General features: G+C 48.6%; 3 protein-coding genes across 3 annotated transcripts; all 3 read left to right on the forward strand.

Moving 5' to 3' along the window:
• Positions 1-8,444: 8,444 nt before the first annotated feature.
• Positions 8,445-12,922, forward strand: BDP81DRAFT_387273 (uncharacterized protein; the record flags this gene model as incomplete). Its single annotated transcript, XM_060587027.1, has 5 exons — positions 8,445-8,685; positions 8,747-9,784; positions 9,915-11,824; positions 12,617-12,667; positions 12,866-12,922. Coding segments are annotated over exons 1-5 (3,156 nt in total), but the record flags the coding sequence as incomplete, so codon positions are not given.
• A 3,229-nt stretch (positions 12,923-16,151) lies between these two features.
• Positions 16,152-16,542, forward strand: BDP81DRAFT_510993 (uncharacterized protein; the record flags this gene model as incomplete). The annotated part of the gene is made up of 1 exon (XM_060595751.1): positions 16,152-16,542. Exon 1 carries the CDS (start codon positions 16,195-16,197, stop codon positions 16,540-16,542), a length of 348 nt encoding a protein of 115 aa, XP_060437899.1. The 5' UTR covers positions 16,152-16,194.
• A 771-nt stretch (positions 16,543-17,313) lies between these two features.
• On the forward strand, positions 17,314-17,826 carry BDP81DRAFT_302798 (uncharacterized protein; the record flags this gene model as incomplete). Its single annotated transcript, XM_060583138.1, has 2 exons — positions 17,314-17,451; positions 17,473-17,826. Coding segments are annotated over 2 exons (492 nt in total), but the record flags the coding sequence as incomplete, so codon positions are not given.
• Positions 17,827-17,906: the final 80 nt, after the last annotated feature.

Below are 17,906 nucleotides of genomic sequence, written 5' to 3' on the forward strand. Positions count from 1 at the left end.
GGTCTCCATGCGGGAGACATAGGCAGCCTGGCTGGGCGCGGCCTCATCTGTATTGCGAAGCCAAGCCCGTGTAGGCGAGTGGCCTGGGGGTGTTCAAACAATCACGTCCAGCCATTAATAATGGCTAGCATGCCTTGACCATCGAGGGTCGACACTTCTCGGCGGCTACTGGCACAAGACCATCAAAGATCGAAGAGGCATGATCCCCAACACTGTGCCTACGAACCACGAGTAAGAATACGAGGCATTCCGCGAGCGACGTACGCAAGGTCAGCGACAGTATGCTCAAGCCGGGTCATCTCTTGGGCATTTTCCAATAATCCGTAATATTTTTTTAAGAAGTTGTCAGGCCCATCCCAGTACACTCGTTACAACGATTGTCACACCATGCCTATGAAACAATATGGTCTTACACAAGCATGACTAAGTTTGCCAAGGATATGCCAGTATAAAGGGTCTTCCACTCACTATATAGATAGTCGGGATATTCCCATAGCCACTCGTTCTTCATACTCATCAATACATCCCATTGACCCCCTACCTGATAATCGCTGCCCAACAGTTATGAGCCCAGTTGTCTTTCTGACCACTGGATACTCTGAATAAGCATCACACAGTCAACTACCTCTTTGTCTATTAGCAGCCCAGGCAGGCACCTGGTCAATCCACGGGTATCACAACCGACCTATTTGTCTATCGAACAAGATGTCTACCGTACAGACTACTATTCGCCTTAAAAGCCAATCTGACTGGCCAGACTGGTATACCTTCATCAGGATGAATGCCAAATCTAACGGGATATGGCAGTTCTGCAACCCTGACTCTGATGAGGCCTTGACTGCGCCTATCAGACCACAACTGCCAGTCGACCCAAATAGCGACCAAGTTACTCTGTTTGACGCCAACAGCAGAGTATATATCGAGGAGCTTAGGCAGTACGAGCGAAGAACCCAGGCGCTTCAGAAAACCATGAGAGACATCACCACCACTATCGAGCCAACCATGCTCTCCTGGCTAGTGGATGCTGATACTCCAAGAGAAGCCCTGCGAAGCCTGAAGGACAGGTATCAACGATCTCCTCAAGCGGAGAAAAGACTTACCTACAAGACCTATAGAGATCATCTCATGAGGATCAAGAGATCAGGCACCCAAGAGTGGATTCAATCTTGTGAGACCAATCTCTCCAAAGCAGTCAGATTGGGCTGTGAAGAGATGAGTGTACCTCATCAACAAACCACCCTTCTCAACGCATTGAAAGGGGTATATCCAGACTTCGTCGCTCCCATGGCTAGGGATACAACCAGGGAAGAAATTGACGACGTTGATCCATCAGAACGGCTGACAGGCAAGAAAATCCTTCAGCATTTGAGAACCTGGCTAGAGGCTGGGCATGGAGATGAAGACTCCAAATCAGGCGGTGCATATGCCACTTGGCAACAGCGTGAAGAAGGCCAATCTCCACGGGTTTCAGCCAAGGGCAACACCAACAACGCTTCTTTTGGCCGAAAACCAAAGGATAAGGACAACAGGCCGAAACCCTTTTGTCTATTAGATGGGAAGAAGCACTTTTATCAGGAATGCTTCTATTTGAACCCATACATTCGTCCATCCGGCTGGACTGGAGACACAGCGAAGATCCAGATGGCTCAAGATTTCCTTGCCAACAACCCTAGGCTAAAGGAAAAGATAGAGCAAAGCAGGACCAAGAGCGTCTCTCCAGACCAATTGGCAGAACAGAAGGCCAGCAAGGCCAACTACATACGGGCATCCAGTCCATCAGACTCAGATACTGACTGGTCGGATACCAGCTCAGTGCCAGAAGAACCAAATGGCAGCTGTCAGCACATCGCTCAAGCCAGCGATAACAAACACGCTGTACTTGTTGACAGCGGGGCATCAGATACCCTCACATGGGACAAATCTCGCTTTGCAGATCTAAACCCTGTCAAGAAGACCTTTGACACCCCAAATGGGCCTATTATTGCAACCGCAAAAGGGACCATGATAGTCAATGCAGTAGATGCAATGGGCCAACCTCATCAATTGCGAATCAACAGCGCATATTTAGTACCAGACGCTCCAACTACCCTGATCAGTACCATCAGATTAGAGGAGCAAGGACTTTGGTTCTCGGCAAGGCAACGATGCCTTGAAGACAATCAGGGCAGTCCTCAATTTCAAATCTGGATACTAGAATCACAGTATCATCTCGAGCCTCCTGACGGCCAAGGGGCAGTCTATTTCTCATCCTCTTCTCAGCCTCGAGCAACCAGCAAGGAGAACGCCAAACTGTGGCACGAACGACTCAGCCACGCAAATAAGGCGGCTCTTCAACACCTATCCAAGGCATCCTCAGATGCAGGAATAGAGGGTCTTCTGATAGAGGACTGCGAGACATGTAGACAGGCCAAAGCAATGAGGAGCATCTCAAGACGTCAACCAATTTACAAAACCACTTACCCATTCGAGAGGATCAACATTGACTTCTTTCTGATAGAGGAAGCGTACAATGGGGCGAAAGTCAGTATTATCGCCACATGCCCATACACCAAGCTGAAGCTCCAGAGAGCACTTCCACATCGACGACTTCTTGGCCTCCGATTTATCAAGCAACTAGTCAAGTTTCTCTCAGTGCAATACGATATTGTTGTACGATTTTTACGGCTTGATGGGGATGTGTCTCTACAGACCAACATAGAGGACTACACCTCCGAGGAAGGGATCATTCTGGAGAGAACAGCACCATACACATCAGCACAAAACGGCCAAGCCGAGAGAGCTGGGGGAGTTATGTTTGCAGCAGCAAGAGCTCTCTGTATACAGTCAAACTTTCCCCCACAACTCTGGCCAGAGACAACAGCGGCAGCCGTCTATCTTGGCAACCGAACTCCAAGAAGGAAGATCAACTGGATGACACCAGAAGGAAAGACGAATGCGTGGCTGAATGCCAACAAGGGTACAAAGCGCCCAGAACTATCATCGCTTAGCCATCTCAAGAGATATGGTTGCAGAGCCTATCCTCTGACCAAAAACTACATGGCTGGCCGCCAAAAGTCAGCCAAGATGGCACCTAGAGCTCATATTGGCTATCTCTGTGGATATGATAGCTCGAACATCTATCGCATATGGGTCCCTACTCTGAATCAGGTTTTCAGATCCAGAGACGTGTCATTTGACGAATCAGTTGTCTACAATCCTTCAGAAGTCCAGCAACTTGATGCCGTACAGATAAGAGAGCAGACAGGGCATCTAGACCTGTTGGAACTCCATGACGATATTGATCACGATATCGAATCCATTCTAGAGGATTTCGCGGCCCCAGATACCTATGCAACTCATCCGTCAGACCGCCAAAGTTCTATTTTCGCTCCAGATAATAGTCTTCCAACTCTACCTTGTCTTAGGGAAGAAGTGACGCTAGGTAACCGCCTATCCAGCCAGCCTGGCAGTTCTGTAAGAGGAACAGAAACCAGCCTCGATATCTCTTCGGCTGGGGGGGTGATGTCTAGTAGCCCTCCACTTCCATCTTCATCGTCAGCCATTACTTCAGACGAAGTAATCCATGACACCATCTATGTCAACACAGAAGAGACAGTGTCTCAACAAGAAGAAAATCAACCCTTACATAGGGACCATCAGATCGAACCTGGGTGGGTGGAAGGCTCCCCTCGACCAGAAGATTCATCACCAACCCAATCAGCGACTTCACCAACTCCAACGAGTGGAGATGGTAGCAATACTTCCAACAATAACACTTTGGAAGGTGTAGGTCAACAGCCCCTCAGCAACGTTATCAAAAGACGCCAGAAATACGACAAAAGTGAAGGGGTTGACTCTTCCAACATCCTGAAATCCCCGAGGCGACGGAAACCAAGTAAAGAGGCAGCAGGCTCTGAATCGAGAGGTCTCTATCAGAAGCAGTATATCGCCTACATATCCGCCAACACAAGCGCACTCCATAGCGCAACGATGGATGCGACAAGAAAGATGCACAAGAGAGATCTTCCTCCAACTCCCAGAAACTGGAGAGAGGCTCAAAAGCACCCCTTCTTCAAGGAATGGAAAGCTGCTTGTGAATCTGAGCTAAAACACCATTGGGATATCGCCACATGGAAGAGAGTTCAGATCTGCAACGTCGACAAGGAAAAACACTTTATTATCCCCTTATTATGGGTGTTCACTTATAAGTTCGACAAGCACGGCTATCTTCACAAGTTCAAAGCAAGGATTTGTGTCCAAGGCAATCTTCAACCGCCGAACGATCTCGACACTTCAGCATCAACTCTTGCTGCCAGAACCTTCAGAACCATGATGGCCCTTGGAGCCAGGTTTGGACTTCGTTTCTGGCAAAAAGATGCAGTCAATGCGTTCACAAACGCCTGGCTAGATGAGGTGGTGTATGTCAGACACCCACCTGGCTTTGAGGAATATGAGAGTTGTCTTTTGCTTCTCAGAGCTTTATATGGCCTCAGGAGGTCGCCTCTCCTCTGGCAACGTCACATTACCAAAACTATGAAGCAAATAGGCTTTCGCCAACTTGAGGAAGACGAGTGTGTCTTCATGAGAGATGGGATCATCGTCTTTATATTTGTAGACGATATAGTGATCGCTTTCCTCCCTGACCTGCAGGAAGAGGCCAAAAAGATCACTGATGATCTTCACAACCATTACCAACTCAGAGATATGGGCGATCTCCGATGGTTTCTTGGCATCAGAATTATCAGAGACATCAATGCCAAAAAGATATGGCTATCCCTCGATAACTACATTGACTCTCTTGAGACCAAGTATAAGGTCCAAAACAACAAAGGATGGCCAATGACTCCAATGGCACTTGATCAACTTGTCAAATACGATGGTCAAGCGTCAAAACAGACAATCATCGAATATCAGAGCAAGGTTGGATCTCTCAACTATGCAGCTGTTATTGCCAGACCCGATATATCACATACAACATCAAGACTCTCTGAATATCTTCAGAATCCTGGTCCATCGCACATGGAAGCGGCAGACAGATGTCTTGCCTACCTTGCCCGAACCAAGGGATTAGCAATTGAATACGATGGGTCAGCAGACGGAAGACTGTGCTGTTCTTCCGACGCAGCATTTGCTGATGACCTCAATACACGACGAAGCAGTCAGGGGTATATCACCATGCTCTTTGGTGGTCCTATTGAATGGAGAGCCACAAAGCAGACCTGTGTAGTTACCTCATCAACGGAAGCAGAACTAGTTGCTCTCACTCAAGCCACAAGAGAGTATATGGCAACCATAAGGTTAATGGAGAATCTCCAGATTCAACCAGACGGTTTCCCTACTATTTACTGCGACAACAGTCAAACACTTCGTCTTCTGACAGATGAAAAGCCTCACAGAACCTCCAGGCTGAAACATATCGATATACAGAATTTGTGGGCTCGCCAAGTCTGTCGGAAAGGAGACATCACTTTCAAGTGGATGGATACCAATAGCACTATCGCTGATGGTCTAACCAAACCACTGAACGCACAAAAACACCGAGAATTCGTTCGTCAACTTCGTCTTGTTAACATCACACACCTGCTGGGCCAGGAAGAAGTGTGAATAGCTTCAAGCAAAGACTTGAACCTAGGGGGGTGTGTCAGGCCCATCCCAGTACACTCGTTACAACGATTGTCACACCATGCCTATGAAACAATATGGTCTTACACAAGCATGACTAAGTTTGCCAAGGATATGCCAGTATAAAGGGTCTTCCACTCACTATATAGATAGTCGGGATATTCCCATAGCCACTCGTTCTTCATACTCATCAATACATCCCATTGACCCCCTACCTGATAATCGCTGCCCAACAGAAGTATTTAAGTAATACATGGCGCTCAGCAAGACGAATCTTCAAGAGTGCCGTCGTCCCCCAGTTGAGTACATTCGCCCGGAACCATGGCCAATATACGTCCGCACATCATCACGCTAGGTATTTGATCGCGAGAATGACTCGGAACGTGCCAATATCCGAATTGGTTTGGCTAATGATCTGAGGAAAAGAACGCGACGTACGCGATGGGTGTCGCCAGTATCGTTGTATACTCGACGTTCTTTGCTCGGGGATGGCGTATCCCATCGGGTGCTGATGGACAGCACTTTCGCCAAGGGGCGGGGTAGAGCCAATAAGGGCTTGCAAATCTATTAAGTTAACCAATAGGGCTGCAGTACCTCTATTTCCTATAAATTTTGGGTGTGCCAGAGGTACCAGCAATGTTTGCTAATACATAACGGTACATTACAATCTAAGCAGCCTGTTACGGCCAGCTAGTCGTAGGGGTAGTTTGCAGAAGTTGAGGCTGCGGAACTGGTAACAGTAATCGTAGTCATGGAATAGTTTCAAGGAAACTATGTCTGTCAATCGTAAGGGTGGGTAAGACTTCGGTGATCAATCGTAGTCTTGTCAAGGTAGTAGCTGAAAGCGGATGTTAATCCTGATACGAAGTTAATTGCTGAAGAGCTATGGAAAGTCTGTCCTAGAGTCCAGCTCAAGTCCATCCTTATATACAAGTCCTGATCCTGAACATGTCCCTTGTCCCTTGGGTCGTCTTGGGTCATTCTGATTCAGAATGATCGTTTAGCCCCCAAGTCGTGTTGGATCATATTGATCCCAAATGATCCTTATCTTATCATCACGTGACTTGTACCATAGTTCTTCCGTTCCGTGAGAGGGTGCCTTGTGTCCCCTTGTCCTGTGCATGTATGGCGTATCGTAACCGTCGTAAGCCTGCGGGGCAGGCCCTGTTCTTGGTCGTGCATGTTGGGTCGTAACACAGCCCTTTCGAGTTGTCTGCCGTCGTTGCCGAGCGATGTCATTCCCAGATATCTCCTTTAAAGCCTTCCTATTACCACAATAGGTACAAGGTGAAGATACCTTTCTTGATCCCTTCCTATGCTGTTCCCATGGAATAGAGGTATTCCTTTTGTCTGTAGCCCGTCTAGCCCTAGGGCCCTCCCTAGACAACGGTGCTGTATTCGTCCACTGGGCCCACTGCTCTACGAGGCTCTGCGGAACGTATTGGAGGAACAGTTCAAGCGGGCTTGCCGGCAGCCCCCGTATCTCTTGGGCCCGGGCCGGCACGTTGAAGGGTCGGAAGGAGCCCGGAGGACCATGCTGAGTTGCCGGAGGTTCGTGGGGCCGGACTGTAGCTGCGTCACAGCGCTCGGGCGTACAGTCTGTATTACAGGCAGCAGTAAGGTCTTCTGGGTGGACCTCAACTACTTTACAGCTGCGTATAGAAGTAATAGAAGCATTAGATGCAATAGAGGTATCAGAATCACCAGAAGACATCACAGTATCAATCAAAATGGTAATAATAGTGATAATAATAGGCAAAAGAGCATAGGGATGAGTGACGTATCGTCAAGTACCCTTTTGAATGCGGGGTAATGGTGGATACATAGTGGGTATTTCATGGTCTTGGCGAAAGTGCTGTCCATCAGCACCCGATGGGATAAGGCTTCTCAGCCGCGTCGTCGTTCATAGCAAAGGGACGAGGGTAGGAGGCCAACGGCGTTATTACAGTTATCCGGCGTTCGATACTATTTACGGGGAGAACAATGGCTAGCAACAGTGTGGTCGTCAGAGCCGGGGAGATCCGAAATCCAGCGGGAGATAATAAGTTCGATTGTGTTACCTACCTGTTTATGTGAGAAGATACCTAGCGAACGTAAAGTATGTTCCTTGTTGGCTTCTTAAAGGATAACGAGGTCGCCGTTTTAGGTCTAGTGATGCGAAGGGGAGTGGGTGGAGTAACCCCAGCTGACGATGAGATAATTCGGAAGTATCCAGAGTTTCCCAGACAATAGATACACAGATTCATATGGCATATATATCAGATGTGACAGAACTACGTAAGTACTCAGAATAGCCTCACACAGTACAGCTATGTGCGAATTTAGTGTCCTCTTCGTACTCTTTGTGGTGTATGTACAACGCGAAGTCAGAGATGGCTGCCGGATTACACTTACAACAGCGGGATTGGCCAGTTCCGGCTTGTAATCAGAAGTCGTGTAAGGTAGCTTCATTCCCACCAACGAATGATTACTTTATATTAAGAACAGCAAAGTGCACTTCCGGGCAAGTGGTACCAATCCTGCTTATGCCAGTGCACCCTGTGTAAATAACCTTCTATTTGTTATTTCCGAGGCCCGCGATAAGCCTCGACGTTGACGCCCAGGCGGATTCTTGTGAGTCCTTAGCCTGCACAAGGCAGAATTGACTGGCAAGCGCTGCAGCCTGTGCATTTGGCCTTGGCAGATTCATCTCAGGCATCCACGCATGTTGAGAAGTTGTCCTTCAGCAAATGATAGGTCGGAGCGGAAATAATGAGGGGTCGGGCCCTGGACTGCAGCAGTTTATCGGTAATGTTTAACGTGAGGCTGACCTAGCACTTTACGTTTAAGAAGCAGGACTTCCCCTCGTAAAGCTGCGGAATCAATGCCTCTATAATCTGTTTAAGCCTAGCGGAGCTAGATTTCTAATATTTTATGCCTGCTATATAATCGACCTACTAAAACTTAACCCGAAGATACGATCGCCAGCAGCCTACCGACGAAAGATGTACGATCCGAATACCAAAGAGTCAGGTGATGATAATAATAAGAGCGCCGCAGAAAGCAAGAGCGGCTTGCTCAAGCATGGCCGTACCTCAGCACCTGGTAAGCTCCCTCGGAGTCTGGGATGCCAGTCCTTACCAGTCCTTTCTAATGGCGTTGTCAGACTCTGATGCCGATGACTTCCAACCCGGAAAAAAGAGAAAGACTGGTGTTGATCGGCCGGGGGGAGATGCTCTTGTCGCAGAGGACTATACTGTGGGCTGGGTGTGTGCCCTCCCGCTGGAAATGGCTGCCGCGAAAGGGATGCTCGATCAGCTTCATCCGAACTTGCCCTGGCAGGATCCAGCCGACCATAACAGCTACGTCTTGGGTCAGGTCCAAGGCCACAACGTCGTTATCGCCTGCCTGCCTGCAGGCATCTATGGAACAACACCAGCTGCCACGGTCGCGAAAGACTTGCTGCGGACCTTCAAGTCAATCCGGTTCGGCTTGATGGTTGGAATCGGCGGTGGTGTACCGTCGCGAAAACATGATATCCGGCTGGGCGATATCGTGGTTAGCCAACCCGCTGAAACAAGTGGAGGTGTTATCCAGTACGATCGGGGGAAGACAGTACAGGAGGGAGAGTTCCAACGCACAGGATCGCTCAACGCACCACCCCAGGTCCTGTTAGCCGCCCTGGGTCGTCTCCAGGCCGATCACCTAATCGAAGACAGCAGAATCCCCCACTTTATATCTGAGCTTATTAGCAAAAGCCCAAAGATCATGAAGAAGAAGTTCAGTCATCAGGGCGCTCTCCACGATTACCTTTTCCAAGTAGAGTACGACCACGTCGATTCAGACTCTACTTGTGATGAGTGTGATCCTAAGCAGAAGATTCAGCGGGAGGACAGAGACGACACGAATCCAGTTATTCATTACGGCAATATTGCCTCAGGCAATCAGGTAATTAAGCATGGAAAGACACGCGATAAGTTAAGCAAAGACCTTGGGGTGCTCTGCTTCGAGATGGAGGCTGCAGGACTACAAGATTTCCCATGCCTAGTCATCCGTGGTATTTGCGACTACGCGGACTCTCATAAGAACAACCAGTGGCAAGAATACGCAGCTATAACAGCGGCCGCATTTACAAAGGAGCTCCTTTCAGTCATACCGCCAAATAGGGTCCTACAGGAGAAGCTTATACCGCAGTTGGTGTCTGGTAAGTAGATAATTCCTAGCCTAAATATTCTAATTATTTTGTCCTTCTATATGCAAAATTCATTGTTTGAGTTTATCTCCCTAGTTGAACTTTCTTTTAAGGAATATTTAGGTACTAATGCCTCATGCAGATCCTCACCTTCATAAGCTTGTTTCTAACACAAATACGGCCATCTCGGCACAGACGCAGAAGCAGGAGATCAGATATGAGAGCCAAAAACAGGTTGATTGCCATCAAACATTCAAAACGAGCGCATATGAGAAGTTCAAGAATATCAACCCTGACCGAGTCCCGGGCACATGCAAATGGGTGTTAGAGCATCCACGATACACAAAATGGCAGCAGAGCCGTCAGGATGACCTCCTTTGGATTTCGGCTGACCCAGGCTGTGGAAAGTCTGTGTTGGCCAAATCCCTTATTGACGAGGAGATAAATCAATCGAACGAGCATACAGTGTGCTACTTCTTCTTTAAGGACAACGACGACCAAAACAGCCTCGCGACAGCCTTATGTGCTATTCTTCATCAGCTTTTCTATTATCAACCACTCCTTATCCGCCAAGCTATGGCGGCCTTTGAAAAGAACGGAGAGAAACTGCAGACTGAAGTGGATGAGCTGTGGCGTACCTTCATAGCGGCTGGCAAGGACGATCAAGCAGTCAGTGTTACTTGTGTTCTGGACGCTTTGGACGAGTGCTGCGTTGATGACCGACAAAAACTCATTCGGTTTCTAACAAACTTCCACAACCAACCAACGATATCGACGGGGAAGTTTCAAATCAAGTTCCTTGTGACTAGTCGACCATATCAGGACATCGAAACTGAGTTTCGTAACATTCCTGAGCCTCAAACGATTCGTCTGGCTGGAGAAGAGAGTAATGCTGATATTAGCGAGGAAATCAACCTCGTCATTCGACACGAGGTAGCCACAGCCGGGTATAAACTCGGAATAAGTCAGGAAGTCCAAGACGTGTTGCAAGAAAAGCTCTTCGCAGTTCCGCATCGAACATATCTCTGGCTTCACCTTGTAATGGATGAGATTTATCATAGCCCAGGGTGGCCAAAACATGCGTTCATAAAGACGATTAACACTCTCCCGACCAAGGTGGAAGATGCGTACGAGAATATATTAGGCCGCCTTAACTCCAATCAACGAAGAGAGGCGCAGACTCTTCTTCACATCGTTGTTGCCGCCCGCCGACCGCTCACACTGTTGGAAATGGCTGTGGCTTTCCAGTTGGCCCCAGATTCACCAGTTGTTCAGGCACATAAGGACCTCGACCTTAACTCCTCCAATCTCAAGCTACATATACGGCAGCTTTGCGGGCTTTTTGTGTTTATCAACGACGACCGCATCTATCTAATACACCAGACAGCCAAGGAATTTCTAGTTGCACAGGATATTCCCGCCTCTTCAGCAGATAGCTGTTGGAAACACTCCCTCTACAGACCAGATTCAGACACGATAATGACGCAAATTTGTGTTCAATATTTGTCAATTGGGGATACTCAAGAGGATCGGTTCCGTGCTGATACACATAAGCCAGACAACAATACAGCACAATACCCCTTTTTGGAATATTCTGCAATACACTGGCCATCACACTTACGAGGAGCAAATAATCCAAAGGAGGGCTTGCAAAAGCAGATCTTGCGGCTGTATGACATGCGAAACCAGCGATTCGAAACATGGGTCTCAATCTTTTGGCAAACAAACTATCGATACCAAGCGAGGAGTGGCCTCAACAGTGTACATCTGGCTGCATTGAATGGCCATGACGAAGTGTTACGGAGACTACTTGCCTCAGACGACGCTGCGTTGAACTCAAAGGCCACAGCGGGCTACACACCACTCATTTGGGGGTCTTTAGAGGGTCGCCAGAACAGCGTCCAGATGCTTCTCGATAAGGGCGCAGATGTCAACGCAGAAGGCGGCGAGTATGGCAACGCTCTTCAGGCTGCATCATCTGAAGGCCACGACAAGATCGTCCAGATGCTTCTCGACAAGGGCGCAGATGTCAACGCACAACGCGGCGAGTATGGCAACGCTCTTTATATTGCATCAAAAAAAGGCCACGACAAGATCGTCCAGATGCTTCTCGATAAGGGCGCAGATGTTAACGCTCAAGGCGGGGACTATGGCAACGCTCTTCAGGCTGCATCAATTGGAGGCCACGACAAGATCGTCCAGATGCTTCTCAACAAGGGCGCAGATGTCAACGCAGAAGGCGGCTACTATGGCAACGCTCTTCAGGCTGCATCATTAGAAGGCCACGACAAGATCGTCCAGATGCTTCTCAACAAGGGCGCAGATGTCAACGCACAAGGCGGCTTCTATGGCAACGCTCTTCAGGCTGCATCATTTAGGGGCCACGACAACGTCGTCAAGATGCTTCTCAACAAGGGCGCAGATGTCAACGCACAAGGCGGCGAGTATGGCAACGCTCTTCAGGCTGCATCAATTGGAGGCCACGACAAGATCGTCAAGATGCTTCTCAACAAGGGCGCAGATGTCAACGCAGAAGGCGGCTACTATGGCAACGCTCTTCAGGCTGCATCATTAGAAGGCCACGACAAGATCGTCAAGATGCTTCTCAACAAGGGCGCAGATGTCAACGCACAAGGCGGCTTCTATGGCAACGCTCTTCAGGCTGCATCATTTAGGGGCCACGACAACGTCGTCAAGATGCTTCTCAACAAGGGCGCAGATGTCAACGCACAAGGCGGCTTCTATGGCAACGCTCTTCAGGCTGCATCATTTAGGGGCCACGACAACGTCGTCAAGATACTTCTCAACAAGGGCGCAGATGTCAACGCACAAGGCGGCTTCTATGGCAACGCTCTTCAGGCTGCATCATTTAGGGGCCACGACAACGTCGTCAAGATGCTTCTCAACAAGGGCGCAGATGTCAACGCACAAGGCGGCTTCTATGGCAACGCTCTTCAGGCTGCATCATTTAGAGGCGATGACAAAATCGTCCAGATGCTTCTCGATAAGGGCGCAGATGTTAACGCTCAAGGCGGGGACTATGGCAACGCTCTTCGGGCTGCATCATTAGAAGGCTACGACAAGATCGTCCAGATGCTTCTCAACAAGGGCGCAGATGTCAACGCACAAGGCGGCGAGTATGGCAACGCTCTTCAAGCTGCATCATGTGAAGGCGATGACAAGATCGTCCAGATGCTTCTCAACAAGGGCGCAGATGTCAACGCTCAAGGCGGCAGATATGGCAACGCTCTTCAGGCTGCATCATTTAGAGGCGATGACAACATCGTCCAGATGCTTCTCGATAAGGGCGCAGATGTTAACGCTCAAGGCGGAGAGTAGTAGCGGCCGTAGCGGCCGCCCACGGCCCCGGCCCCGTCGGGTTAGGGCCAGGCTTTTGGGGGGAAGGTTGGGAAGGAGGGAGGAGAGGCTTAGGGACGTAGGTAGTACGACAAACAAGAAGAGGGTTAGGTAGTTATATAAGTAGGTAGTTAGATGTTATGCCCGCCGCAACTTGTCACTGTGGGCGCGTAGCTATATAATGCAGAACAAGGGAAAATGATGCGGAGTCATCATTATCGAAGCTTTTGCTCTGTGCCACAGTTAGTTGCCTTATCCAGCTCGTAACATTAGATTTAATAGTAGGAATATGGTATCTACGGTAGTTCTATATTAAGTACCTACTATTACACTACGGAATGATGAAACCAGTGACTATATTATCTTGACGTTACCTAGGTATAAAAGCCTTTAGGTGTTTCCATCTGCCCCTAGGACAAAACAGAGATATGCCCCCAGGGGCAAAAGAAGATATGCCCCCAGGTGCAGAACAGAGATATGCCCCCAGGTGCAGAACAGAGATATGCCCCCAGGGGCAGAACAGAGATATGCATAGTTACCTTATTATGAGGAGTCTGTTTGCTACGCGCGCGTGCGTCCAGCCCACGGAAAGCTCCCTAAGGTAAAAACCTCATACTGAGGACTTAAGCTAAAACACATCGTTGAAATAAAAAGAGGACGTTAATAGATAATTACCTGAACGCGGTATATGTAGAGATTCAAGAAAAGAAGCCTTTACATCAATATAAATAAAGAAGCATAAAGAGGAGTTGTACCTAGAGCAGCAGTAGGCGTAACGGACGAGCGCGAACGGAGGATAGAGAAGAGTAAAAAGAACCTATAAAGGAAGATAAGAAGAAGAAGAAGAAGAGGAAGAAGGACGCGACCAGAACAATACGGTCGACAATAAGCTATTAATAGACCGAATAGGTAGCTAAAACGCGTTAAACTAAACAGGTATAGCATCGCAAAAAGCAATACCTTGCCTAACGCGTTTAGAAAGGATACACCGTATAGCCATAAGATACGTTATATTCTCCTTACCAGTAGCAGGCAAACCGACACCAATAAAAATAAGCATAAAAAAAAAAGTTAAAGGAGCTATTGCGACGCATAAGAATACTACTTAAAGTAAGGTAGATAGATGACGGAAGAGGGGGGATAAGAAGTTAGGTATATAGTGGTAAGGGGAGAGTGGTTATCAACATAGGGAGGCAGAGCAGGGGCGTGCGTAGGGCTACTAATAGAGCGAGGGAGACTACAGCGCAGCTCGCCGGCAGATATAGGGATTAGTAATTCCGCTTCCGCGTATGATACTTCAACTACACCCATGTTACAACCCAACATGCATGACCAAGAACAGGGCCTGCCCCGCAGGCTCGCGGCGGTTATAATACACCACATATGCAGGAGATAAGGGACACTAGGCACCCTCTCACGGAACGGAAGAACTATGGTACAAGTCACGTGGTGATAAGATAAGACATGAGCGACCATGGTGGGGCCATGAGCGCTCATGCCAAGTAATGAGCGCTCATGCCGAACAATGAGCGCTCATGCCGAACGATGAGCGCTCACCCGATCAGAGGAACTGATCATTGACAAGGGATACGTTCAGGACCAGGACTTGTATATAGGATGGACTCGAGCCGGACTCTAGGACAGACTTTCCATAGCTCTTCAGCAATTAACTTCGTATCAGGATTAACATCCGCTTTCAGCTACTACCTTGACAAGACTACGATTGATCACCGAAGCCTTACCCACCCTTACGATTGACAGACATAGCTTCCCTGAAGCTATCCCCGACTACGATTACTGTTACCAGTTCCGCAGCCTCAACTTCTGCAAACTACCCCTACGACTAGCTGGCCGTAACAACCCAGCCAGCAATCAAAGAGAGCAGCGTCAAAGGAGGCATATCGCAGCAGGCACACCACCACACTAGAGTAAGAGTAGATACGTAGGTAGAAAATGATTCACAGAATGTTGTTTTAGTAGTTATTAGGTTCTTATATTAATATAATAAAGTAAGGCTATATGATGAATAAAAGTGTATATTAGAATATAAAAGTAAGAGCAAAGTGAAGATAAAATAATGTTAGGCAAACATTTTTCTCCCACAACGAACTGCTTGCAACAACATACTAGAGCTTTCCTAACCTTTAGCAATTCAACTACAGCTAGCATATGCGCGCATATAAAAGGACTGTTGACGAGCTAGGCCTGGGAGGCAGTAATAATTTACACTACGGTGAAATATAGTATGTTGTATAATTGTAAACTAGTGTAGCCTGAAGCTGACTAGATGGGTCTTTCCCTACTAGATAAGCGCTTTATCTGTTTGATCTAGGTAATCGACTGGATGGAGGTGTTAAGGACAGGTAGAAGTGCCGAGACGGGCTCTAGCCAGACCAAGATAAGGTGAATGGCTATATTATAGCTCCTCCTAACATGCAAGCTCACACGATTAAGGTGAATCCTAACATACAGACAACGATGAATCCGACTCAGATTCATTGAAATGCCCATAGAAATAGAAATGGGTCCCTAAAGACAAGGGGTCAGATTCATTGAAACGACAGGGGGTCAGCTTCATTGAGGTTTTCTTATCTAAAATAGACGATATAGACATGCATCGAAAGCTGAGAATTAGGCGAGCTCAGAAATGATCTTACCTTTATTATAAACCCAGTATTCACCTCTATATGTATAGATTCGTGATTGACGGTTTGATAGGGTCAAGATGGCTCGTGCATCAGTGCACCAATCAACGCTAGAGCTATCATCACATAACCTTGCTATGCTCACTGAGGCAGCAGCCAATCATAGTATTTCTACCTAGCGTTTCCTTTGTGGTAAGCAGTTTAGTATAGTTAAACGAGATAAGGAATGCGCTGCAGCTACCGAATGAGGAGATAGCGCCCATGTCCAGTTTAATGCTGTGGTTAAGATAGTTGCCCGTCCAACAGCATCTTAACTCAACCACAGTCAACATCAATCCACCAATATGTAAGACTAACACCACTTATCTCGGTAGTAGCCCACAACCACCACGGCCCAAGACTATCGTAATTACGCTAGTAATGGAGCCGTTTATCTTTTATGAAGAGTATGCACTCGCTATTTGTAAAACATGTCAGTTTGCTGTGGTTAGTGACGAGTTAGCCACCCACCTACGGACACGCCACCGCCATATCCCACCGTCGACCCGTAGTAGCATCGTCAAGGCCATCTCTAGTATAATGGGCATACGTACGAACCAGGCCAGTCTTGCGCAGCTGCAGTATCCCGACCCATCAACAGCCCCCATCGACCATCTTGCCGACCCACGCACGGACGGTATCCGATGTCACCGATGCTCTTATGTTTATCGCCAAACTCAAAGGATCCAGGATCACTACCGAAGACATCACGGGTGGGTGAACGACTAGAAGAAGGGCGGTAACGTAAGGGCGAGATCTTATCAGGAACGTAGCATACCGTAGACGTCCGGTATACTATACCAGCAGTTCTTCTTATTACGGGCTAGGAGCCAATAGTTCGAGGTAGGGCGTGGCCAACCGCTAGACCAAGCGCCGGAGGCGGTCGCCGAGGAGGCAGCGTCACGGCAGGCCACCGAGCTACTCCGTCAACTACGGTAGAACCAAGCCGAGCAGGTCAAGGCGAGCCATGACGATCTCATCCGTGCTACCAACGACAAGCTCGAGCCGAACCCGTAGCTTCAGCGGGTAGGATAGGCAGAGCATCTAAGTGGACTACGCATCAGCCAGCTCTACGAAACCACCGGCCTAATCCAGGAGGCCGTAGAGGACATGCTCCATATGATGTGGACTTCGGTCAACGAGGTCTTGGAGTACGCCAGGGCTATATCTACGCCTAATAAGGTCGGGCACGCCGTATTATTCGAGGTCTAGCGGAAGGAAGTACATATTAAGCCCACGAGGCCGTTTAATAACCGTATTAAGGAGGATACTTAGGTATGGTATAAAGATGTCTAGAGGGTCTTGCTCTATATGTGGTTCCGGACGTAGGAGCTACCGGACGATAGGAGACCGCCGTACCGGCTCACCGAGAGGTAGTACGACGCGTAGGACAAGTTCGAATAATTAGCTAAGGCCGTGGTAGAAGGGGACTCCGATACTACGTCGGATACGCTCCGGCCGGTAGCACTCGAGATGCTCGTTAGCATGCTGGACCACTAGCTTAAGAGAGGGCAGTACGAGAACGCGATAGTGAGCGCGCTCGCTGTAATAGGCATCCGGGCCGACGGTGGCTGGATGGATATTACCGACTATACAACAAAGTATTTGGCGATCATTAAAGTAGCACGTATGTTAGTCGTTTATAAGGCATATACGTAGAGGCAATACGATGTCGCTCGTCAGGCCGCTACGACGGACGAGGGGGCGGCCGATGATGGCATAGAGAGTCTCTTTGTCTACGTCCGTCGCATGGTACAGAGGTTCATGACGCGTACGCCCGGGGCCCCCCAAGCCGAGCCAACACCGATGGATTGGATTCTCGAGACGCGGACGTATGGCATGCACATACAGTATAACACGCCGGCAGACGGCGTAATCGACTGGGTAGGCGACCGCATATCGTATCGGCGCGTACGGTTTACCATGGACCAGTTATCGGACATGCTCCACGGCGTCGTCGACGAGGCCAGGCTGCTATTAGCGCAGCTCACGATGGTCACAGGCGGGGACGAGCAGGGCGACGCAGTGTCGGACAGCAGCCAGGCGAGGAGCTGTCTAGACGAAGCGCTGCCGCGTATTCACTGGCCGTCGAT

This window comes from Colletotrichum phormii (assembly GCF_030913505.1).
Source record: "Colletotrichum phormii strain CBS 102054 chromosome Unknown BDP81scaffold_42, whole genome shotgun sequence".
NCBI lineage: Eukaryota > Fungi > Ascomycota > Sordariomycetes > Glomerellales > Glomerellaceae > Colletotrichum > Colletotrichum phormii.